This window comes from Neopsephotus bourkii, unplaced genomic scaffold, assembly GCF_033783945.1.
Source record: "Neopsephotus bourkii isolate Nb327-2 ecotype Australia unplaced genomic scaffold, CSIRO-AGI_Nbou_v1 NB_31, whole genome shotgun sequence".
NCBI lineage: Eukaryota > Metazoa > Chordata > Aves > Psittaciformes > Psittacidae > Neopsephotus > Neopsephotus bourkii.
In genome coordinates, this window is record NW_026900548.1 from 999089 (window position 1) to 1024692 (window position 25604).

At 43.9% G+C, this 25604-nt stretch overlaps 1 protein-coding gene across 3 annotated transcripts in view; it reads right to left on the reverse strand.

Moving 5' to 3' along the window:
- The window catches only part of CPS1 (carbamoyl-phosphate synthase 1), a 109165-nt gene extending 84279 nt beyond the window's left edge, over nucleotides 1-24886 (reverse strand). For 2 of the 3 annotated variants that reach the window (XM_061344600.1, XM_061344595.1), the window contains exons 1-2: nucleotides 23803-24886; nucleotides 4994-5138 (exon numbers count right to left, since the gene is read on the reverse strand). In XM_061344600.1, coding sequence (XP_061200584.1) covers nucleotides 4994-5116 — 123 coding nt within the window. In that variant the 5' untranslated portion in view covers nucleotides 5117-5138; nucleotides 23803-24886. The remainder of the gene's footprint in view (nucleotides 1-4993; nucleotides 5139-23802) is intronic. The other variant, XM_061344607.1, reaches the window with a different exon arrangement.
- Between the last annotated feature and the right edge of the window lie 718 nt (nucleotides 24887-25604).

A 25604-nucleotide genomic window follows, 5' to 3' on the forward strand; every position in this document is an offset into this window, starting at 1 on the left:
CCTCCCTCCCCAGTTATAAATATGTCCCCTAGGTTTAGCCCAAATAAAACTTACAGTTAGGTCAGCTCCCATATTTCACTAAGCTTATTACAGAAAGCCTAAACCATTACAAAGCACAGAGGTCACTTGGGTGCCTCAGACTGAGCTTTGGACAGGCCCCCTGCCCTTTCTGAAGCCTGCTGAAAGCCCAGCCCATGCTGCAGACATGGGAGACTGGCTGTAAGAACTGGTTTTCCTCAGCCTTGCAAGAGATGGACCCTTTCCCCACACAGGCCACATTATTTGAGCCCACCCAAACATCAACTCTAGTTCAAGCAAGTCCTGCCCTTTGCTGGCACAAGTTAGGATAATCATCTGAATCATAGTCCCAACTGCAAACAGGCTGGGAAAATCCTTCAGGAAGCAACATCCATAATAGTGGAATGATCAGAAAAGTTAAGATCCACCTAAATCCTGAGGGGCCAAACCCCAGAGCAATCAGTGTGACCTCTAGAGCCTTGCTCTCTCTTGAGAGAGATTCTTGACACAAATCTGCCACCACAGACCACTGCCTTTCTACACACCAGCACAGAACCCACTTCTGTTGAACAGAAACCCCCATTGTACAATTAGATTCCCTACACAGTGTTCAAGTAATGCAGAATGTCCCTGAGCAGCCATAACCTGCCTGCAAGTTCAGCTATAGCAAGGAATAGATGTTCAAATGTTTCCCTCCCTTACTTGATTTATTATTCTTAATTAAGTGGTTCGTTTGTTTGTTGAGCAATCTAGAAGCAATTATTCCTGCTTAGATTTCTAGCGGAGGTGTCAGCATCTCCCCACGCTGCCAGCCTACCTTGCCTCTGCACTTATGTTTTAATGCGGAAAGTGATTTACAGGCTAGCAAGAAGGCCAGCTGGCTCAGTCAGGAATTAGCTGGGAGAGATTTTTGCTTTCACAAAGCCAACAAGAAATAAACAAAGCTCCCAAAGCTTCTGTGAGGACCTTTCGTCTCCAGCCTTCTCAGAAGCATCCCCATGAAGCGTCAGCCAAGCCTCTGTTGTAGTCTCAACTGGAATGTTTCTTCCGCACACACCCCCAGTGTGAGACATAGTTTGCAACTTGATTTGTCCCTCCCACATGGCAGTAGCTTTACCTTTAGCAGAGCTCTCTGTGCTACGGAGAGGTTGCTGGGCTCTTGAAGAGCTTTGGGAATGGAGATGGCTAACAGAAAGGGTCATGCTCTGGGCTGCAGCATTGCTACATTCAGTGCATTTTGTCAAAGCAGATTTCAAAGCTACCTAGTTCAGGTCCCACTTCACTAAGGACTTCACCCATGAAGTAAACACTGTAGCAGTGCAAAACCAAACCCAAAACAACATGTAACAAACCAGATTAACTTAGTTCCAGTTAGTTTCCTGCCCTTCCCATCTACACAATGGATGATGGAGACTTGCTCAAAAGATCTGCAGTACAATTCTTAAAGTACGTCTGCTATAACCCCCTGTACTGGAAAGTGAACTGGCTATTTCTCCTCTTTTTCTACTTGCTTCACAAAGTAACCAGAGCCAAGGAAGTCACGTCTTTCCCCTCCAAAAAAATCCCTCAGTTTACCTTGGCAAGGGCAAGCCAAACACTGAACACTGGCTGGAGAGCTGCGAGTTATGCAGTGCCAAAGTCAGGATGGACACTGCTGTATAGCAGAGACACAGCTGGGTCTCTGTTTCAGTGCAGACCAGTTTCTTTCCTTCCAGTAGAAGATGATAAAGCATCTCCTGTCTAAGACAGGCCAAGATTCCATGCAGGCTGATAGCTTCTTGGCATACAGATCTGGCTGGCTACACAACAGCCAAAATACAAGTACAGAAGAATCCAAAAGACACCAGACTACTTCTACAGTAAAAAGCTGGTGCCAGGACTGTGCTACATCCACTGTCTCAAGACCAAATAATCAGCAACAAGGCAGATTATTTCTCATTGATAAAAAAATGTCTCCTCTTGTGAGTACTCTGGAAATCTGTCTGAACATTGCTAACAGCTAAGACTTCCTTTGCTAACCCCTTTTATATATATATAATTTTATTTTGGCACATTTGCTTCTGGCTAGCATTAAGAAGAAAGGGAAAGACTAAAAAATGGATCTTGGGATAAACCAAGGAAGAGTCACTTATGCTAACTTTGGGGAGAAGCTTTGGATGAGTTCCTTTACCATCCAAACTAAAGTAAAGCCAGAAATGCAACACAAGTACCATGGTAGAAAAGTCACAGCTCCTACAACTTAACCTCTTCTTAAGGCTGTTCACACCAATGCCACAAATATTTGTGACAAAAATCAGAGGAGGGGGAATGCAGAGGCACCTCAGAGAAGCCACTCAGCACCCAAGGAAATGAGCACCCCTCTGTGTCCCCACTGTAGCAGCTCACTAAGTTCCCTCAGTCTCTAAGGGAACAGGCCCTGTTTCACCTCCCCTTCACTCTCACCTCCAGAAAGAGAATAGTGGAGTTGTTTTCTCAGTTACTTTTCACCTGCCTCAAAACACATGTGAAAGCCACTTTTACACTAACCTGAAATAGTTTCTACAGCCAGAGCTCCAAAATGTCCCTCTTCTCCCTTTCATTTTTAACTATATTTTTAGCTTGCTCCTGATGGTTTTTATAGCTCTCCCAATCCTCTCCTTACTGATCCAGCTACACTCCTACAAGCCACCTATTTATTGCACATAGTACTCTTTACATTCCCACTTAACTATATTGGCCTCAGATGAGCATTAAATGAGAGGAGCTTTGAGCTGCAGTCTCTCTGCCCATTCCTGAGTTATCAAGCAGCTAAGCATCCCTTCAGAAAGCCCATAGGGCTCTCTGATCTGCTGTCTGTGCCCCTCTTTCACTCCTGGATGCTTCATCTCTCCATTACAACTGAAGGGTGGGATGCAATAGGGAAATATGGACATGCGTGTCCCTGCACCTCAGACTGCTCACATACAGTTGTGTTTCCCCACACAGGCTGAGTTAACTGGACAGAAAAGGGACTTGGGAGAAGAATTACTAGGCTTTCTAATAACTGCCTCCTCTCCCTAATGCTTTCTAATACTTTACTTAGCTTATACATTGGTTAGAAACACATTTTCATTGTATTTTGTTATGCTCCCTAAAATAGCCCACTGAGAAAAAGCAGTAAAAGGCAACTCATTTCAGCCTGCGATAATGAGAGAATGGGATCATTACCTGTACCATCATTAGCCCACACACCTTGATTATTTTTGTATTTCACTCCATCTCCAAACTTCTTACACATATCTATTACCTCTAATGATGGCTGGAACCCCGAACCCAGCCACAGGTCACTGCTTGGTCACTTGTCTCACAAGTACAGTTAACTTCCACACTTTGACACAAAGCCATGCTACAGGTCAGCTTTTTAAGACCTCTTTCTTAACTTTTCTCTCAGGTCTGCTGTTTTATTGCTTCATATATGTATTAGAGAGTCTCTTGTACTTCTGCTACCATGGCAAAAAAAGTGTACGAGCCAGTCACTGTCTCAAAGCAAAATCCCCAGGCCAGGAAAGGTTCACGGCTTTGTATTCCAGATCCTGTATTCAAATGAAATCATGTAGCCCCTGCAAAGGTGGTGTTAAAAATCCACAGCCAAGATCTCAAGAACCACAGGCTCTTAAACTACAATAGGTATTCGCCTTCTTAGTCTCCGTGATTACAAGCATCCACTCTGACAGCACAAACTCCTGTAGGTATTGAACTCATATAATCAAGTCTAATAAGAAAACAGCTTTCCCCAGTTGTAATGCCAAGACAGGAGTTGTCACACAGTATGTGTCAGAAAGAGACTTCTGGGGCTGGCTGGCTAGCACCACATCTAGTGAGCCCACTGCAGGTACAGATGCTTCACCAGACTCAGCATTTCAGATGCACAGTAGGTCTTGGCCACCCTGCAATAGATCCTGCCATACACCTTGAAACAGAACATGGGCCCAGTTCATTCTGACCCACTTCAGGTATATCTGCAATTGCTGAGACCGAGGTTAAAATAGGGTTTGGGGTTTCACTTGGCATTGCTTTCTTTCAGGTATTCATTCTCCTTGCCTTCAGCATTGATGTCATTGGCTTTAAGCCATCAGTCTTTAGCTTTACAAGTACAGAATTAGGTAGGTGCTAGAACAGCTGGTACTTCTAACTCCATCAGAGTAGGGCAGCAGTTTTCCATAAGCGTGGATCTTCTTAATTGGATGCCTCAGCATTACGAAATGTGACCTTGTAGGTCTATCACTGTGTGGTCCTTGAATGAGTGACAAAACAGGTACCTAACACCATCAATCTGTCATTTAAGACGCCAGATCCAAACTTCAGATGCTAATCCATCAGTGTAAGAATGCATCAGATCCAGCCTACTGCAGGTGCCTACCAGAATTATCCTGTGTCTCCTCAAAAGGTGCAGCAGCAATCCTAACCATGGCCTACAAAGTTTTGCCAGTGGAAGATGCCTTTTACCACAACATACTTATAACCACAGCCACAGTAAATCAAGAGCTGATACACTGGTGCATTCACAAAGAGCTGTTTACCTCTCTAATTAATCTCAGAGCCATCGTAGCTCCCGATACAACAAAAATAGATCCTCTGTGAATCCAACAGGATTAATCACATGCTTCAAGTGATGCATATTTTTAAATATCTGATTCACGATAACATGGACTGAAAGACCTGCTCTGTTAGCTATCAGTCCTATAGAAGGCTGGGCTGTTTCTAAAGAAGATACCATATAGTAATTAACTGAAACCCTGAACTTCCACCTTCTGGTGCAATTTACCCTGTAATTTCCATTCCAGACTACAAAAAAAAGTGTGTTTGCTTTGCTAATAAAACCATCTAGCCAAGCAATTCCTTTGCTCAGGGTTCAGACAAACCTGCCTTGGTCCAGGTAAGCCCTGTTATCTGTAGCAAGCTATCCCTCAGCATACCAAAGCCATCTATTAAACCACAGTAGCTCGGTTAGTCTTACCTTGATGCTCAACAACCTTGTAGCAGCCCTTGAGAAACTCCAGTGATCAGCAGACACATTGCAAAACTCCCATCTGCCTTTCAAAGTCTTTACCACTTTGCAAGCTGTCAAAATTCTTGTCATCTTGAAAGTTGCTGATGGGCAGCTGAAGTTTACAGAAAATGAGACAAAACAACAGTCTGCTTGTAGGTATTTCTTCACGGTTTGGTGCAGACAATACACTCTTGCAGCTCACATGGGAAGAGGACAGAGACACAGAGGATGTCATGGACTGACTGTACAGAGCTGCCCTACACCTTCCCATTTATTCTGCCATCAAACACCTCTGGTGCAGCCCCACCTCCTCCCGCCCCTCAGAGAGGGGTTTGCTTAGACACCCTTGCAACACGTCCTTCAGGCTGGTGTCTAAGCACTGCTGCAGGGGTTGTATCATAGGCCAGGCCTGCTGGAAGACAGCGAAACCTGCTGGAGAAATCACAGCTACAGCAATGAAGACAGTTCTCATTCTGAACCAAACACTTTATGTTTCAGGAAGAGACAACAGCATCACTTGTTCTCCTCACAGAACACAGTCTGAGGAAATTAAGAGTCTGTTCATAGTGTGCTTCTGAGTGCTTTTCAGTGTGCGATCTGGGGTCTGCACATTAGCTAGTGGGACAGCCTGCGGCTGCTGCAAGCATATTTGTACTAAAGGAAGTGGGAAGGCCAAATTCTGTGGAAAGCCACAGTCTTTTTATTCTGTTTGGAGAACAGACAGGCACCAGTCCCAGCACAGGTCCCATTGCTGCCCATTCCCAAAGAAATGAAAAGCACATCACCAGGAAAAATAAATGGCTACAAGAGAAAAATCTCTTTTTGGTAAAATTTCAATGGACAGCAGCTGAAATAAGGTGAAGCTTTCCATATGCTTTTCCCTGATTTGCTACAGACCTTTGTGACTATCACTTCTGAAAACAGGACACCTAAACTATAAGAAACATGTTGCTTATTATCCAGACATGAAAACGCCTAATGAAGACAAAAGCTTTGTGAGAAACAGGTACTTTACTATTACTCTTCAAGAACAAAAATTGGTGAGGCCTGTTTTGAAACCCAGGGAATTAAAACTTCAATTCACTCAGACACAGGAGGAAAAAGAAAGCAAACCAAGAGATATAAGCTTTTTTTTTGCAGCTGGACACACACTGTTGTAAAGGATTTAGTTGACCTTTTCTAGTCACTGACAATAATAATCAGGACTTCTTTGTACACAATGGTTTGAGATTAGTCAAAATTGATGCCAGTATCACATACAAATATTTCCTTCACAGCTCATTCTATAACCAGGTTGAACAGTCATGCACACAGTAAGACAAAGAAGAGAGGGCAGTGGGGTTGGGTACCCTCTGGTACATGGACAGCTTATTGAAACTTGAATGAGAAAGACACATGGGAAAGCCCTGAATCCAGATGATTGAAAGAGAGAGACACAGGGTGGAAGACAGACTGGGTGTGGAGGAGTTCACTGCTTTAACATGAGCTTTCCATGGGTGCAGAGCTGGGAGAAGCAAGCCCACAAAGTCCTCTGGTAACCTGAGTGCAGTTTAGAAAAGACAGAACTGTTTTTCCTATAAGAAGATATCTGACAATCATTCTGATTCATAGGAGCTCGAGACACACAGATTCCACTTTTTGCAACAACAAAATACAGAGAACTGGGAAATGGGGTTTGGTTTGGGTTTTTAGATACTCCTCTATTTGTTTGGGTCCAGCCTGTAGAGATCCAGGTTGGAGATATACACACAGGAGACAGAAGGTACAGAAAGCAAAGCCATGCTAACAAGCAAAGGGATGGCAAAGACCTGTATCTTATACTGGAAAGGTCATCTGAATATACAAGCACACGTGCGCTCACACATGCAATTCAGCAGCCAGCTTTCTTCCAAAGTCACATTTCACATTTGGTTAGCTTTATACCACCAGGAATGTCATACATAGCATTTGGAAGGTTACAAGCACTACCCTTTGTTATGGCCATACTGAAGGGCAAATTCTGCACTCCATTTTACTCTTTGCCAGCATGAGGCAGTTATTTTGGGCCCTGGGTAGAGATGTGCTTGAACCAGAACCAATTCGCACTGGCAGTTTTAGCACCCTAACTGCTAATTCCCAACTATCTTCTACCACTTGAGTTTCAGTGTGGCTGCACAAGGAGACAGACAGATCCAGCTAAAACCAAATGCCTTCCACCACTAGGCCATTCATGAACATAAGGAGCAAGGGGAAGAAGAAACATGCAGAGCATGGCAGAGCAGCATCTTTTGCCAGGTGAAAAGAGCTGCATAACCACATAATGAACTGGATTCACGTAGGGATTTGGAGTACATACATAGACCTGTATGTTAAGGACAAAATGCTATATGGAGAGCAAAAGGCAAAAAATGCTTTCCTCTCCACTGCAAGGATGCCTCATTGACAACTGCTATAGATTTGACACTGCTGTCTTCCCTTTCATTCATCCATATTTTATTACCAAAATTCAGCCCACCTCAGACCTTCTGAGATTAGCAAGGTTATTCTTCCAGTCCATGAACCACCTCCCCCTTCAAAGCCTCCACCATTACAGAGGAACTTCCCTCTGCCAACAAATCAAGCTATTTGTCTCATTGCTAACGTGCTAAAAAGAGGTGATGAACTGTTGACTCTAAGGCCAGGAAAATATACCAGGTATTCCTGAGAGAAGCCTCAGTTCACAAAAACCTGTCAACATACAAACAAGCCTTCTGTGGTTTGGGCAGATCTTACGTATGTGCTTTGCTTAACACAAAGACCAGAAGAGGCAGAATCACTTATTCCTTTTACTTTCTCTCTATAAAATCAGCCTTAGTTTGGAATTCCTGGCTTGCTGCAGGGAATCAATAAGGAAAAGGGAACCAACCATAGAAGACTGGAAAAAGGAGAGCAGCAACCAAGGGTTTTATGGAGGTTCTACCACACTGCCTGAGCTTGAAACCTGCCTCCCAGTACGTGACTTGCAATTGTACCACCCCTTCAGGAAAGGAAGTTTGGCAGGGCTCTGGAAGAAGGGTTCTCATCAGAGAAACCAGGAATGTAAACCCACAAAGGCAGAAGAGTCACTCTCCTGTGAACTGTAAGAACAGTTCCAACAGTGGAGGGGGTACTATTCACAATTCAGGCTTCCTTAACAGGGTCTTAACTTGGCATAGGTGTTTAGAAAAAGGCAAACTGCCTTTTGTTTCATATTTATTTACTCTATAGCCAACACAGATAGGAAGTAGGACAAGGAGAGCAGAGTGTTCATTAAAATGAGGAGCTTTTTCTTACTGTTTACAAATAAAAAACACCAGAAATTAAATTCATCACACAGTCCCACTGAACTGTAAAGATCAAACAAAATCAGTGGTCTGTGGCTTTGCAAATCCCCAGGGCTAAGAGATCCAAAGCAAGCTAAGTGCCTACATTTCAGAGGCTTAAAACAAACTGCAAACTGCTTGATCTTCAGAAGTGCCCAGAGCACTTGCGGCCCTGGTTAGGTGCCACAGGACTGCTACTCCAAAAGAGAAGCTTGGAAGACAAGAGATCAGGGCCAATGTGTGGACATAGTGGCCCAGACTCATGATAGTGCAAGACCAAAGTAACTGCCTCCAGCTCAGGAGAGCTCCAGAGGCTAAAGTCTCTCCTGGACTGGTATCAGTGTAACAAAGCAGTCCATGTGAATTGCTCAGACTCTCCTTCTTGTGAGATCAGAGAGGAATTTTTTCCTGTTTAATTGTCCTTCAGATGCTTTCAGAAATCACTCCTGCCATCTGTCACGTTCTGTCCTGCCCCAACTAAAACATACTTAACATATTTCAAAAGTATTGAGTGGAAAAGCAGAATAGGTGAAGGTGGCAGCACAACAGAAATCCTCTGCTGCCACAGGGAATAAGACAAATGCTCTTCTCCATCCCTAAAGCTAGCAGAAAAGTCCTCAGTGATTTGGAAACCCTGTCTTCCATTTTAAGGCAAGATCCACTTGCTTTCCAAGGAACTTTCAGGAAGAGTTTGGGAAGTACCTGAAAAATAGATTTGCTATGTATTTTCTAACCAGGTGCTAGTTTATCAAGCAGTATCACTGCACTGGATACAGGAATAGGTTTGAGCCAGATAACAATTTCTGTTCTTAGCACATGGCTAACAACTCCGCTGCCTCAGAGACCACAACTTAGTCTTCTTGCAGTATGTAGGGGGGACTAAACTAAAGTTCTCTTTTTCACATGCAAATGAACTAACAGCATCCAGGCTTCCCCATCACTTGACCCTCTTGGATTGCTCCAAGACAGAAAGCAAGCTCAGGTACGCTTTCAGATGTGCGGCTTTGAGCCTATCTCAGATTAAATGAAGCACTTCAAGCAAAACCCACAATGTTTAGGAAACACAGTAATTGCAACACAAAGTGCAACAAGCCAAGAATTCCAAAACTAAGGCTGATCTTCACTTGAGTGTATAGCAAGAAAATGAAAGGAATAAGAATCAAGTGGAGATCTTGCCTTTTGGCTCTCCTTAAGTCTCTTATTTAAGCCACAGCCAGAACAGGTGGGGTTTTTTCTATACAGTTGGTTCTATTTTAGAGGAGGTCTGGAGCAAAGGGCATTTTAAATTTTAATGGGAGAGGTTCAAGCAGATCTTTAGATTGGGGTGCTGCATTTCGACTCACCCTTAGCAACTCACATGGCCGTGACAGGAATGATCAAATATAAACTCACATGATTTATTTTTTTTGACGGAAACAATTCCAAGTGACAAGGCAAGAACAGGAACTAAAAATAGACTGCTCCTAGCTGCCCACTGTGTCTTTATAGGTGTGCTCTTACTTGCAGCTTGTTTCCATCCAACTCAGTGCCTTCCTGAGATGTAAACTGCCCTTTCCTCTCTGGTCCCTAATCCTTTCTACTACCAAGACCTGGCTTTTTAATCTCTGCTTCCTTCCACAGTTTCTCTGCATGAGTAACATTATCCCAGCTCCTTGATGGGACTTCTCCTGCCAATCACACTTCATGGGTCCTGAAATCTGCTTTCTCTTGAGCACACTTCCAAAGAAAAAAAAATAAAATAAATAAGAATCACCCTTCCCGTCTACAGAAGTTCAGCTTCCCCCATTAGTACTCACTTGTCATAGAATCATAGAATAATTAGGGTTGGAAAGGACCTTAAGATCAAGTTCCAACCCCCTGCCATGGGCAGGGACACCTCGCTTTAAACCATATCACTCAAGGCCTCATCCAACCTGGTCTTGAACACTGCCAGGGATGGAGCATTCACAACCTCCCTGGGCAACACATTCCAGGAAAGAATTTCCTCCTTATATCCAACCTAAACTTCCCCTGTTTAAGTTTGAACCCATCACTTCTGGTCCTATCACTACAGTCCCTAATGAAGAGTCCCTCTCCCCAGCATCCCTATAGCCCCCCCTTCAGATACTGGAAGGCTGCTATGAGGTCTCCATGCAGCCTTCTCTTCTCCAGGCTGAACAGCCCCAACTTTCTCAGCCTGTCTTCATATGGGAGGTGCTCCAGCCCCCTGATCATTCTTGTGGCCCTCCTCTGGACTTGTTCCAACAGTTCCATGCCTTTTTTATGTTGAGGACACCAGAACTGCACACAATACTCCAATTCTGGTCTCAAGAGAGCAGAGGGGCAGGATCACCTCCTTCAACCTGCTGGTCACGCTCCTTTTGATGCAGCCCAGGATACGGTTGGCTTTCTGGGCTGCAAGCGCACACTGAAGCTGGCTCATGTTCATTTTTCTCATCGACCAGCACCCCAAGTCCTTCTCCGCAGGGCTGCTCTGAATCTCTTCTCTGCCCAGCCTGTAGCTGTGCCTGGGATTGCTCCGGCCCAGGTGTAGGACCTTGCACTTGTCATGGTTAAACTTCATGAGGTTGGCATCAGCCCATCTCACGAGCGTGTCCAGGTCCCTCTGGATGGCATTCCTTCCCTTCAGCGTATCACCGAACCACACAGCTTGGTGTCATCGGCAAGCTTGCTTACAGGACTTACAGCACTTACAGGAGAGCAGCAAAAATAAAAATGAACAAACCACTTGTTGCATATTTTATAATATATGTTTTTAGATATACATCTATTTTATATATATACACACACACACAAATTTGCCTGTGTGGTAGTGGCAGGCATTTCTCCTGTAATTCCCTGAAAATCTCATTTATCAACACATCAGCTTGATGGGGCAGCTGGTGTCTTACATTACAAATAGGTCTGCTGACTTCACCAGTAATGGTTCTCCATTTTGCAAGCATGATAGCAGAGAACCATAGACTTTAAATGCCCAGTTTTACCCACCAGGCTCAGATGTCTCAGGGAAGCACACTCTACACTCATCCACAAGTGCACTGTTTCCTTATGCCGAACATTTTACTTTGCAAGAGTGTCACAAATCCTGCTCTTTTCAGTTCCAAGTGTTGCTGACGAAGGCCCTCCTCTTGAAGAACAGCACCTCTTGAATAACAGCACCTTTTGAATAACATGGTGGAGTCAAAATTGTTAGGAAGAGTACATGACAAATATCACCTCACAGCCACCAGAATGATGGCAAGTTCATATCAGATCAGTTACAGCATCAGATGTTAACCTTTTTGGGGCCTTTTTATGTCTTCACACTCTGTTTTTATCCTCTGTATCTACAGACCAAAGACTAACCTAAGAATGTAAGGACAGCCTTATCTGCTTCCAAATACAATATTGATAGCTGTAATTGGATTATATAAATAAGCCTGAAAAGCAGAATCAATTCTTGTCTTTACAGTTTTTAGTTTTCATATACTTTTATTTTTTCCTGCAAGGCCAGATTATGACTGCCATGTCTGCTAATAGAAACAGCAAAAATCCTACCAAACCTTAACTATTTCCTGCAGGAGGCAATAACCAATATGAAAACCAGCATGAAACCTGTTTTTAATAACACAACAAGACTACAGTCTTAAATCTGAGCCCTGCAGTCTTTGCTCACCGAAAACATCATGTCTGGGTGAAGGAGACCTCACAGAACTGAGCCCTAAGCCAACAGTAGGAATCAATGGACAACAAAATGTGCAAGTGTGCTTTGAACAAAATGTGCAAACTACATTCATACTGTAACTATGACTTGAAACATCTTCCTAATTCTGACTGAACGTCACTTTTGTTTGGGAGTCCAAACCAACCAAAAAGTATAAAGACATGTTTTAAACAGAGTTGCTCAAAATCTCACTTTATGACATACTCCAAGCAGTTACTGGAACTACTGGTTGGGTTTTTTAGAGAAACACGTTTTTTCTTTTTTAAAATCATATATTTCCCTCTTTATATTTTTTTTCCTTCTTTTTGTGTGTTTTCAAAGCACAAACTGAGAAGTGATTTTTGGCTAAAAACAAAGAAAACCTGAAGACTTTCTTTTCAGGACTTTAATTAAAATGTCAAAAAGCATCAGACTCAAACTGAGATGTAATTTTGCCTTTCTTCATAAATATTAGTTCAGTCTGTCTGACAACTAATAGTAATTGAGTTCTGCAAGGCAAATCCTCGGTTGTGGAAACAGACCCTCACGCCCCATGCTCAGTTTTATGAAGTTAAGGAAATATGCCTGAAAACAAAGCATCCAGGGGTGGTCGCAAGTACCAAAGGGATTCAGGATGCAGAAGGGTTAACCATCAACCAACACACCATGTGAAAAAGTTTCAGTTCACAACTTATGTGAGAGTTTGAAAAGTTAATAAAGGCTTTTAATCTTCTAACATGAAAAAGTACTGTAACAAAAAAAAATCTCAAACCAAGGCCATGTGAAAGAGAGTTAACAAAAAGGGCAAATTTCTTATTGATTCCGAATTGCCTATCTTTGCACATCTCTTCTTTTACGAATCTTGTGTATAAGCAGTAATCAAGACCACCTTTTGACTAATAAAGTTTCTATAATGCTTGACAAGACTGTTATGTATCTATTCCCAGGTCACAGAAAATCCGTTTTCAAGGAGATTAAAGCTTTTCTTTAAGGCTTGAGCAGCCCAGAGTACGCTCATCTGCTGTCTGGGATACAGAGCCCATGCTTCACCCAAACTTGACAAAGATAAGGCCCTTATCTTCAGCAAGAGAAAAAAGAATCAATGTCTTGAAAATGGGTCAAATTCCATTGCCACTGGGATTATCAGTTCCTCTTAGTTCAGCTGACTTGGAAGAAATAAGAGAGAACCCTTGCAATAACTGAAAGACACTGATGTTATTCCAAAAGGCCAATTTCTGAAACCCCTTAGGTAGCTAAAACTGAGTGCTGCCAGAAGAGCATTGCCTGAGGGGCAATAATGACTATACAAAGTGCAGTTTGCTCCCAGTGCCACGACTGAGCACCACACCTCAGACATGAGTCTTATGTCCATGCTGATGCAACCAAGGGAAACGGGGCCAGGAATCTTAGAGCTCCCAGATAGGAGTCTGCATTGTCTGACTTCAGTCCAGAGCTCAACTCTAATTACTGGAAGATGTTTGGAGGCAGCAAGATTTCTCACTCCCTGACATTTTGTAAGAAGACATTTTTACAAATGGGGGCCAGGATTAGGAGTCATCCCTTTCCCCTTGTGATTCCAGAGGCTCAGGCATTCTGCTGGCTTGTTCCCATGGATCCCTAAAAAGGCCAAACTGGCTTTATGAAATAAAAACAAATCAAAAGGGCTACACAAACACCGGCTCCCCCGTGCTGCACATTCTTTACACAGTTTAAAAATAACATGACCTTACAACGCAAGATTAGCTACATTTGCTCAGGATTCATGTTCCACCCGCTGCCTTCTGTGGCCATCCTGTCATGGGTGAATATTTGATAGGTTATCATAGCCCAGTGTGTTTGTTGTAGCAAAGGAAAACAAAATGGACTTGCCCTTGATTAGATGATAAGTAAATAAGCTTTTCCTAGAATGAAGGCTACAACAGAAACTGTCCCTAAACTGCTAATTTATGCACATAAAATTGCAGATGTGCATTTGCACAGGCACATACTGTGTTCACTGAATAGTTTGGTCATTTTACTTTGACTTGATAGTCCCTTTCCGCACCCCACCCCACCCCCAGTGCAATCTAAGTTTGCTAAAATCAAAACTTCTATGACCAAATTGTTTTCATGGACATTTTGACCTGGGACAGACCATTTGGTCCAACCTTCATGGTGGACATCTACAGAGGATTTTGGCCAGACCCACCACACACCATCCTGTGATCTCAGATCTATGATTAGGGTGACCCAAAAGGAAAGTAAGGAAATGAATAGAGCGATAAAACATCCATCAAAAGGGGTAAGCACCGGATCAGAAGAGTATGTTATAGACCTATATGTTTCCTAGAACAACAGGTCCTCACAGGTAGGCACTATGGAATATGATTCACAGTAACTTCTACCCATTCCCCAGACTACAAAACAGCCCAAATAAAACCAGAGTTCTTGTTCCTAGCACATTATTGGATCAGGCCTAAAGCTAGGCTCATTCCATGGCAAAAAGCAGCTCCACTGCAGTGGTGGAGCACAAGATGAGTCCTGATGATTATCTTACAAGCTAGTACCTTCAGGATTTCTGGACAGTAAGCCTTATTCAATCAAGCTTGTCCTGAGCAAGAAATAATCTAATAATTATGAGCTCTAACATTTCTTTTACTACAACAGATGTCATATCCAGTGATAGGACACATGGGAAAGGCTCAAAGCTGCATCAGGGGAGGTTCAGACTTGACATTTAGATGTACTGCTTTACTGAGAGAGTGGTCAAACACTGGCACAGGCTTACTAAAGGGGTGATTGATGCCGCAGCCTGTCAGTGTTTAAGAGGCATTTGGACAATGCCCTTCATACCACGCTTTAACTTTTGGTCAGGCAGTTGGACCGGATGCTTACAGCAAGTCCGTTCCAACTTAAGTATTCTATATGAGAAGACAAAGTGCTCTACACAAAGCTCCTTCCCTAACTTCAAGTGAATAAAAGTGATTTAATATTCCCTTTGGAATAAATATGTTTATACTTTGAAAAGGAAATACATCAGATTTCTCACCATGCTAGGTTCTTACCCTTTGGCACAAATCTATGCAGGGCTGGATATTCCCGGTTTTGGTGGGAGAGGGCCTTAACATTTCATAAGAGTTACTTAACATGGCCTTGGCCTCTCACCATATATCCAGCATCCCTGGTCAATCAGCATTTTCCTTGCTGCTTCATAACTGGAGCTCCAGATTGGAAGGACCTGCTAACTTTGTTTGTCTTTTTATTTCTCCTCACCCCTTCCTGTGGTTACCCTGGGGAAAAAAAGACAAAAAACAAAAGTTTTGGCTCTTGTACACTGGGCTATGCACAGAAGCATTTCATTGAACCTACAGATTAAGCAGACAACGTGCCTGAGGATGGAGATCTCTCTTCAAATAGCACAGCTAATTCTTGCTATATAGATCTGCAATGTCATTTGATTGGGAAGTAGGAGACGGGACACGATTTTGACTGACTGAAAAACATTTTAGGGCAGGAAAGAAGAGATGTTTGAAGAAGTAATTGATGCTGTCAGGTTAAGTGTTCAGGACTTTAACCCCAGAACTCCAACACTGTCTATTCAGCTAGTTTTCTTATAATAGCAAAGAAAGTTAATTATAAGACAATGACCACTTATATAGTTTATGCCCAGCAATATACATTGCTGTACTTCAACAAATACAGCTCTTCACACCAGCAAAACCCCCAGAAACAGGCTCTTGCCCACAAAGACCAGCTGGCATAAGGAGAGTGTGCTTTGGAGCAGGGGCTTTTATCACACACAACCCTGGCAGAAATGAGTGGGACCACTAATGGAGGCCTTGAGTGAAGTTAAGCTGCCCTTTCCCTGAAGATACTCTGTATTGTACTGTTCTCATCACTCATTTCACCCTGACACCTACCAGTGCTCAGCAGGGTTTAAATTAACCAACCCATGGGAGGAAAACACTAAACACAGGCTTTAGTGTTCAGATAGCTGACTTCATGAACAGATGTGATTAAGGTATTACCAGATTTTTGGTAAAATGAGCAATCAAATTTAAAGGAGAACAGTACAAAGGCAGCTTACTCACTTGCCAGTACTGATTAAATAAGTTAAATACTCAGGTTTCCATCTTTATGCACTGCCATAAACAAACCAAAATAAATTCTAGTCACCTATTCCCACTTCCCATAGATTCCATCATGCTAAAATCCATTATAACCAAAGCAATCACAAACTACCACATCCAGTGCAATGGAATTGCATTAGAGTGATGAAATTCCATGACAGTTAATTATAACTGGAAAGTTTTCATTTCATTACTTTGATCACAGAGGTCTCAACAACCACATGTGCTTTGGAGTTCACAGCAAAAATAAGGAGGCAGCTCATACGTGCCACGTGGTCAAGAAGAGCTTCAGTTTGTCATTTCCAACTTGAGAAAGAAAATATGGCTTGAAAAATACAGACCCCTCAGAACTGGAAGCCCTTCAATAGCAGGTATCCATATAGTGAGCCATCCAAAATCACTGACTGTCATCATCCATGGTAAGCTGACATGTTGTGTCTCTGGTTCAAAATTAGCCAAGGTTGTTCAAATATGGAACAAAACCACACTGAAGTGCTGCTTTGCCTAAACAACTGTATATTACTGCATTCTCTCCCTGCCACACAGGCTTCTTGCAAGCATAAGCTCTCTATCTCAGACAACTGTCTAGAAACGAGGTCATCTCACACAGGAGACTCTCAGGCTACAGAACAGGACCACCAAAGCTGATACATGAAAGCAGAGGCAAGGGAGGAGGTGATTATTTGCAGCATTAGCATCTGAAGTGTCACAGCATGGCTGGCACAGAGAATAATAAAAGTGAGTTCTCTAAACCAGACTCCTAGAAATGAGAAAGCTTATCTAGAGACAGCTTTGTAAAGGAAGATCTCAGCAATGCTTCAAGCAATGCAGAAGAGCCACAGCAAACCGGGATACAACTTGCCACTGTATGAGTCTCACACAGTGCCTCTGAGCAACATGAAGTCACAGAAACAGAAAGCACCATTTGACCTGAGCACATGGCATTTAGAAATGATACAGTGGAAAGAGCCTATCAGCTGGTAGGCAGGGTGGATGGAAATGATGGTAGGGACATCATCTGCAAAGAGTGCTTTAAACAAGGGTCACTCTTTCCTGTTCAGTCAGGGAGTCAAGCCAGTCATGCACTCCTGCAATCACATTTTATCTTTCCAGACAACCTAATTCCCTCTCTGCTTCCCTTCTGCCCCTAGCAATCCCCTGCAGCTGTGGCACACTCAGGAACATGCTTTGAAGAATTTAGAGGCTCATTTTAGGCAGCATGAGTCTGATTTCCAGCATAAACAGCACAAGAAATTGGTCTCAAGCCATGACTTTGGAAAAGTCTCCAACTTTTTATTCTGCTGATTCACACGAAGCTCAAAACCCTTACCCACACAAATGTCTGGCTTTGCCCTAGCCCCTCTCCTCTCCTCTCCCTTACTACAACACCTCACCCTGGCAAAATACACCTTTTTGCATCAGAGTTCTGACCCCAATACATTTAATTGTGCAATCCAGCAGGTAGAACAGCAGTGCTGGTACGGTGTGAATGTTTCCAGTTGTCTGTTTACCACCATCATCCCATCAGCTTCCTACAACACCTCACCCTGGCAAAATACACCTTTCTGCATCAGAGTTCTGACCCCAATACATTTAATTGTGCAATCCAGCAGGTAGAACAGCAGTGCTGGTACGGTGTGAATGCTTCCAGTTGTCTGTTTACCACCATCATCCCATCAGCTTCCTACAACACCTCACCCTGGCAAAATACACCTTTCTGCATCAGAGTTCTGACCCCAATACATTTAATTGTGCAATCCAGCAGGTAGAACAGCAGTGCTGGTACGGTGTGAATGCTTCCAGTTGTCTGTTTACCACCATCCTCCCATCAGCTTCCTACAACAGATGGACTGTGATTTCACAGGCACAAGAAGGTTCAATAACGGGGATGGAGAGGCAGGAAGGGCTCCTGCTTCAGTAAGAAGAAAAAGTCACAGTACAACCCATTTTAGGCTTCTCCAGAGAGCAAGTAAAAAAATAACTAAAAATCACCCAAGTAAAATAAGAAATTGTTTATGTTTTGACAGTCATCAGCTTTCAAACTCACCACCTAACACAAAGGGCGTTATGCACACCCTTTCTCTACCCTCCACATGCTTAAAATAGTGGGACAATACAGATGAGACATTTCCATCATATTGCTCCACGGCTGAGGAATATATAAGCACTAAAGCCACATCTGTGTCGTTTACCATAAGTCTAGACAGTCCTCCACAGACAAGCCTGCGGTTGCTTTGCCTGCATTCATGAACCATTCAGAACAAGACAAGGCCAAAACAGAATCTTAAAGGAAGATTATCTTCAGTATAACATGTACACTGTTACTCTGAGCAATTAATTTCCTTTCATCCACATCTTGAGAGAAATCACAAGAAAGTGAACTAAGATGAAACATTAGCTTTCACAGTGGGAAGCCACAAGGTTGAGAATGTAGTGGGGAGACTGCCCCTTTGCCTTGAGCAACATTATGAATTTGCAGTCTATTTCAGTCCTTAAAAGCTAAGCTTTATAAAGCCTTTCTGAAAACAAAACCATGCCAAAATATATAACAGACAAGGAGAGCAAGAAACTCTGCAGCACACATGGCAAGCTCTGTTCCTGTGTTGTAGGCAGCCACCCACCAAGAGATGTCACTCTCTGGAGAAGAAAGCGTGCTGCTGTCTCCTGGCACTAGAGCATGGCTTGTGGCTGACAGGCAGCTGTGCTGGCCCAGCACCAGCTGGGATAAGCCCTCCCTCTGAAAGCCTCAGCACATCAGCTTGATTTTTGTAGGGAAAATGAAAGCATGTAGAGTTATGGACACATTTGAGGCATGAAACAGTATTCAGCTTCACTCCAAGAAGCACCCAGCTGCATATGGGGCACATCAGACATTGGAATTGTTTGCAAAGGGCCATTCTGAATATCTGAACCATGAGAAAGAGTTCAGCAAAGGTTCACAGCTTAATAGCCGCTGAGATATTCAACAGGAAACAGAAATCTGTAGGAAAGGAGGTTGATTCGGTGGCATTACACATTTATAAGGGACAAGTATCACAGAATCATAGAATGGTGTGGGTTGGAAGTGACATTAAAGCTCATCCACTTCCAATCCCCTGCCTGTGGCAGGGACACCTCCCACTAGAGCAGGTTGCTTCAAGCCCCATCCAACCTGGCCTTGAACACTGCCAGACATGGGGCAGCCACAGCTTCTCTGGGCATCCTGTGCCAGTGCCTCATCATCCTCATACTGAAGAATATGAAATGAATCAGCCTCTACCTAGCTTCCCTGAAGGAGATGAGAAGCTCTGAAAAAGTCCCTCCTCAGAGCCAGCCACCACCCTTCTCTCTCTGTGGAAAGAGCCACAGAAACGCAAGTCAGCCACCAGCCTTGCAGGGGCAGGGGACAAGAGTCAAAGTGAGCAAACTCAGTGGGGAATCCAGATGCAGGGGTCTGATGGCACATATTCCCCGATCAGGACAAACCTATTACCACAAAGGTAGAGAAAAAGAATGAATATCAAGATACTGGCACAGGTGCCAAAGCATTGCCAGATCAGAACAGACCTTGCAATGCTGCCTGGGTGTCTCAATTGCTGATGGTATAGATGCTCAAGACTGAAGGTCCTTTGAAAACATGATACCCAATTTTCACCCCTCAAAAAACCCATTAGCACACTCTGAGCAATAGCAGATTCCACTACAAGGAACACATAATATGTACCTTCATAGGGTACCAAATGAAAAAACAGGGTTCTTTCAGTGCCCTTAGATCACCTCTACAGCTTAATTTTATTGCTCAGTATCACGAAGTCCCTGGTCACTGCCACTCCAAACTGCTCACATCACTAAGCAAACAAGTCAATAGTCATGCTTGTGCACTGCTCATCCTGTAGACATGCAAAGGTGAATGCAGGGGCAGACAGATGTCAAATACAGAGTCAGGGTGAGCAATCAGCCTTACCCACATCATGTTTTCACCGGCAATCATATCCAGTCCTCCTGCTGAACTTTAAAGACAGCATTAAGGATGCAAGTGCCCTATGTGGACTGCTTTAGTCACTGCAGCAAAGCAAAAGAAATCTGACGTCAGTCCTGTCCAAGGATCAAAGTGTATCAGTCTCAACAAACCCTACTGTCTTCCAGATGACCTCATCACCAAAACAGTCCTTAATCCAGCTCTCAGCAGTTTCCTGTTCGTTTTTCTTTGCTCCTGCCCACATATAGCCCTTACTGATCTTGATTTCCAACCTTTCCCTTTCATTTGCTAAGAAAGATGAATTCCCACTGTACTCGAGTAGATCTCCTATGGTACACAAAGAAAATGGCAGAATGTCACAGAGGATTGCTATGTGCGTTTCTCCAAAGAGTTCTGGTCTGATGCTCAGAACCACTGACCTCTGTTTCTCCCAGCAGAAGCCAGCCACATGGCCCGCACTGAGCAGTACACAGCTGCCTTCCCTGGATGGCAGGCAGAGCAGGGCTCCCCCGGCTTCTTGCTTGTGGGAGACGGGCATCTAGCGGCTGAGAACAAGAAGAGCAGGGTAAAGCCACAGCAACCCAAGTTGCAGCTACCGTGCGATTAGGGATATGTCGGTAGTTTAAACGGGATGCAGCTGCTGCCGACACGGAGACAGATGTTAGAGACAAAACTGCTAAGCTATTAACTGCTCTACTCAGGCTAACATGCCATAAAGCAAAATATAAACCCATAGTATCAGGCACACCAACTCTGAGGAAATCCTCCAATACCATCTTTCCTGTCTGGTGTTCAGGCAGTGTATTAGCAAACACATGCAGTAACATCAAATCACAGAATCATATAATCATAGAAAGGTTTGCATTGGAAACGGCCTTAAGATCACTCTAGTTCTAACCCCCTGCCATGGGCAGGAATGCCTCACACTAGACCATGTTGCCCAAGGCTCTTGTCCAACATGGCCTTGAACACTGCCAGGGACGGGGCACTTACCACTTCATTGGGCAAGCTGTGCAAGTGCCTTAGCACCCTCACAGTAAAGAGCTTATTAACTATATCTAACCTGAACTTCCCGTTTCAGTTTGAAACTATCATCCCTTGTCCTATCACTACAGTCCCTCTCCAGCATCCTTCTAGGCCCCCTTCAGATATTGGAAAGTTGCCCCTAACACGCTCTCATAACTCCCAGAAATCGGTGGCTCAGGCACCTCCTGTACACAAGCACAGTGGTGTCATTTTTACTTGACAACCTGTCATGACTTAATTCCTTCACCTTTGAATGCTACTCCAGCCATTTCAGTTGATGTCTGCTAGCTTTGAAAGCCAGCATGTCACCTTCCCCTCCTCACATCCATGACACTTCAAGACTTTACAGCCATTTATAACAGCCCTCTAGATGTCTCTTTTCAGCCTGAGTAGACCTAGCCTATCTAGTCAGTGCTCGCACATGTGCCATTCCATACAGTTGATCACCTTTGTTTTGGCCTGAGTAGTTCTACAACTTGTATCCCTTCTACAGCTTGTACTCCTTCTAGCTCTGCTGTCCTGTTTGAGATCAGAACAAATACCTGAGATGCAGGTGAGCCACGGACATACATAACAGCGTTCTTAGTTTTCTGTTCTTCTCCTTTCCCAATATCAATCGACTTTCTTTTACCTTCTAGTGAGCAGGTGTTTTCACTGAATCACCTGCTATGCTCCCCAAGACATGAATGGGAATTGCTAGCTCAAAGCCTACTACAGTGTGTATACAGAGTCAATCCGTTGTTACTGAACACTTAGCTTAACGTATGACCACAATAAATGCAGGCAGGATATAGGGGAGCTGTGCCCCACACATACTGTTAAAATAAGCTTAGTTCAGCTCCTGTGACCAATATTGAGGCTTTGGTCTCTTCATAGAAGGTGCTAAAAGAAAAACAATCAATGTCACCTGCAATCATGGTTGCTGCGCATTGGAAAAAAAGAATCCAATAAAATAAGATGCTTTTTCCCTCTCCTGGATATCCTCCTAAAATGAAAAACTTTGCAATCATAATGCCAAGATATAATACTTGTTTTACCTTCCAAAAACAAGTCTGCTTAGCTTCAAATGGCACTAAGGCTTTCCATCTCTTAATATAGGTTTGAGTTTTTACCAAGATCAAATACAGTGAGCCATGGCTCTAATAGGAAAGCACAGCAAAGTTTCTAGAATTATCCTTGGTTTATACAGAGCATTACAGCTGAAATAACACCCAATATTCAAAATTATTATTTTAAAAGAGGAAACTGACACCTTTGATCTTTCATATTTCTTAGGACACTTTGGGTCTCCACCCTAAATATGTAGTACCTTTAGCCATGCTGCTGCTGAATAAACATGTAAAGAGAGGCTAACAAACAGAGCTGGGAAGCTTCTCACTTCTACTCTGCACTGTCTGAAGCTTGAACACAAAGAAGTCAACAGAAAAAAAGAGACAAAACAAAGGAGAGATGGAGAGATAAATGCCCCAGCTTGGATGACATCTTAACTGTCCACAAAATTCTGTACTGCAGCTGTTCCGTGACCATGGCAAGACATTCCTGGGGCAGCTCTTCAGCAGGTAAAACTTCTCCCACTGCCCAAGTGCTTTGCCTGTATAGTTTTTCAGGAGAACCATGAGAACCATGCTCTGTAGAGCACTTCCACACACAGCCTCCCAAATCGCATTTTCTATTTGACAAGTCTGTGAAGGACACCTTATCCTTGCTTACTGCACTCCCCTCACATACAGCATTCACTCACAAAGGCAAAACAAGCAACCCTCACATTTATTATTATGGGATTACCATGCCAAGCCCATCTGGCCCACAGCATGGAGGCCTCTGTGCGAGCTCGATCCGACCCTGAGAGAAGGCTATGAGGAGGGGTAGATGCCAAAGCACCATTCTGGAAAGGCCACTTGCAATTCCACATGTACATTGCCCAACGTGGGCACCTGCTGACGGGAGATTAGCACTAGGTGAGATTACAGACCTGATGGATGTCCATAGCCAGTAAAGGACAGTGATGCCAGGAGGAGGCATCTCCTCTCAAGCAGGTGTTTCAGTTAATCCTCAGACAGGATGCCAAATAGTCTGTAGGCAGCTGTATACCTAGCAGAGATTTGGGATTTGCATCCTCACTGGAATGAGGAAGGAACAGACACCCAAGCATCCTGAGGTTTTCTTTAAGAAAGACTGTGAAACATCTATTTTACCCATGTAATCCCAGGACCAACAGACATGCTACCAGCGCAGTACAGACTACCAACAGCCAGGATCATTATGCTGTTAAAATTCAGTAAGGATTTGTCTTTCAGGGAATGCTGTGAAGCAGAAAATATTACTCTTCTCACAGGCAGAAAGATTTTGCGACATATTTTCAACTACTGATGATGAGTCACTTCAGAATCAGGTTTTTCTAGGGCTGTGACAGGCCTGCCAGGAAGGCTACTGTGTCTGTTTTCCTCACCATTTTCTCTGTCCCCTCTGATAAAGAACAGATCTGCTTTAATTGCCTCTTTTTCAGCAAATCCAGCATGAGCCTTTCCAGAGAAAGCAAACAAGTTCCTCACCCCAAACATCCCAGTGTGACACAGACTTCAATGAGAACACATGAGCAGCTCCCCTCTCAGGCTCATTTCCTTCTTTCATTCCCTGTTCTGCACAGGCAGGTTACTAAGGATGACTCATGAGTCACTTACCTGAGCTCTGGGTGACAGTCACAGGTACTTTGGATTTATCCTGGGCAGCAGCAGGTCCATTGAAGCCCAAATGACCATAACCATTCAGAAAACAACATACTGAAACAAAACTGCTTGGCAACAGGCAGGATAATTTGGGAGAAGTATCTTTGTCGTTAAGTGATCTGGAAAAAGAAAAGAAAAAGAGAATACAAGAGGAATCAAAGACAAAAGAAAGACTCTAAAGGTGAAATGACTTGTGCTGGAAGTTAATACTGAACTGTGCCTGGGGGAAAGACAGCAGGAATATTGTTTTGACCTGCAGATGGAAGGGGAAACCATAACACAGGGCTGGGAATTTAGCCATAAGCAAAAGACCCCACGATATTTTTGCTGATGCTAGACCTGCATAACCCTCTTCCCTGACTTGAATGCAAGGCAATAACATGATTGAAACTCTCTAAACAAGAAACAGCTGAGTGAAAAGGAACTGAAAGCAAATCCAATTGGGATTCCCTCTTTTCTGCTTGGTTGTCACCATCTCGTGCAATAATATCTTTTTTCTTTTCTTTGAGCTCTGATTTTTACAGATTGTAATAAAGAATGGACACATGGGTAGAAAACCAGAATCCCTTATATAATACAATTGTCTCAAGCATGAATGCAGTATTCTCATGAGTGCTCTTGATCACTACCAAAAAGTAAATTCTTACAGCAGCTGTTTCCCTTAAACCCACCCAGATGGATTCAGCTCCTACAAGGGTCAGTATCACTACACTTAGACCTACCCAAGAGCTTCAAGCTCAGCCACATTCATTTGGGCTTTCCTGCAGAGCTAGAAGTGCTGGGGAGCTCTAGAACTGCGTTTCAGCAAGCCCAGACCCCAAGCAACGATGTCACAACCCGTCTCAGGCCTACAGGGTCAGGAAAAGGGGAGCTGGGCAGAGTTACACTAAGCAGAAAGGCAGCAATGCCTGGATCCAGAAATACAGTTTATAAGGACTACACTGCCCAGTGAATGCTACCACACAGCCAACATGGCTGGCTGCTCAGGGGTACCCCGCCACAGGATGACTGCAGGGAGACCCCCAACACCAGTGGAATTTGAGATGCAAAGCACTGCTCAGGACTATGAGTTGCAGGGACCAGCCCTCACGAGGAAGGCACGGCTCAGCCAACACAGTGAGACACAGCAGCTCAGCAGGGGCAGTGAGGAAGAGCTCCTGTCCCTCAAGGCCCAACCTGCATGAGGAATTACTGCTGCTGAGAGGAGCAGGGCCCGACGTGTGCTCCTGGGACTGACCTTCTGACACCACATGCATAGGGCCACCAGCCCCAAAGGGCCCACCATGGTGCCCATCCCCACAGGACCTCAAAACCCCCAAGGCCAGCTGCAAGAAGCCCCAAACCCCCCCAGAGTCTTCACACCCCAAAGGACAGCCAAAACAAACTGCACAGGGCTCCCTAAACATCAAAGAGTTAATGACATGGCAACCCCAAACACCACAGAGCTCCTAAACACCAAAGGACCTAGGGTTTTAGGGTGCTCTAAACACCACAGAGCTCCCTAAATCCCACAGAACCAACCACAAGACCCCGAAACCCCACAGAACCAGCAACGTGAGACCCTTAAACACCAGAGAGCTCCCAGAACGCCACAATGTTGGCCTCATCAGAACTTTCAACACCACAGAACCAGCCACATGGGAGCCCTAAACACCACAGAATATTGCCATACTACCCGTAAATCCCACACAGCTCCCCAACCACCACAGAACCAGCAACATAGGACCCTAAGTACCACAGGGTCAGCAAAGAAACAA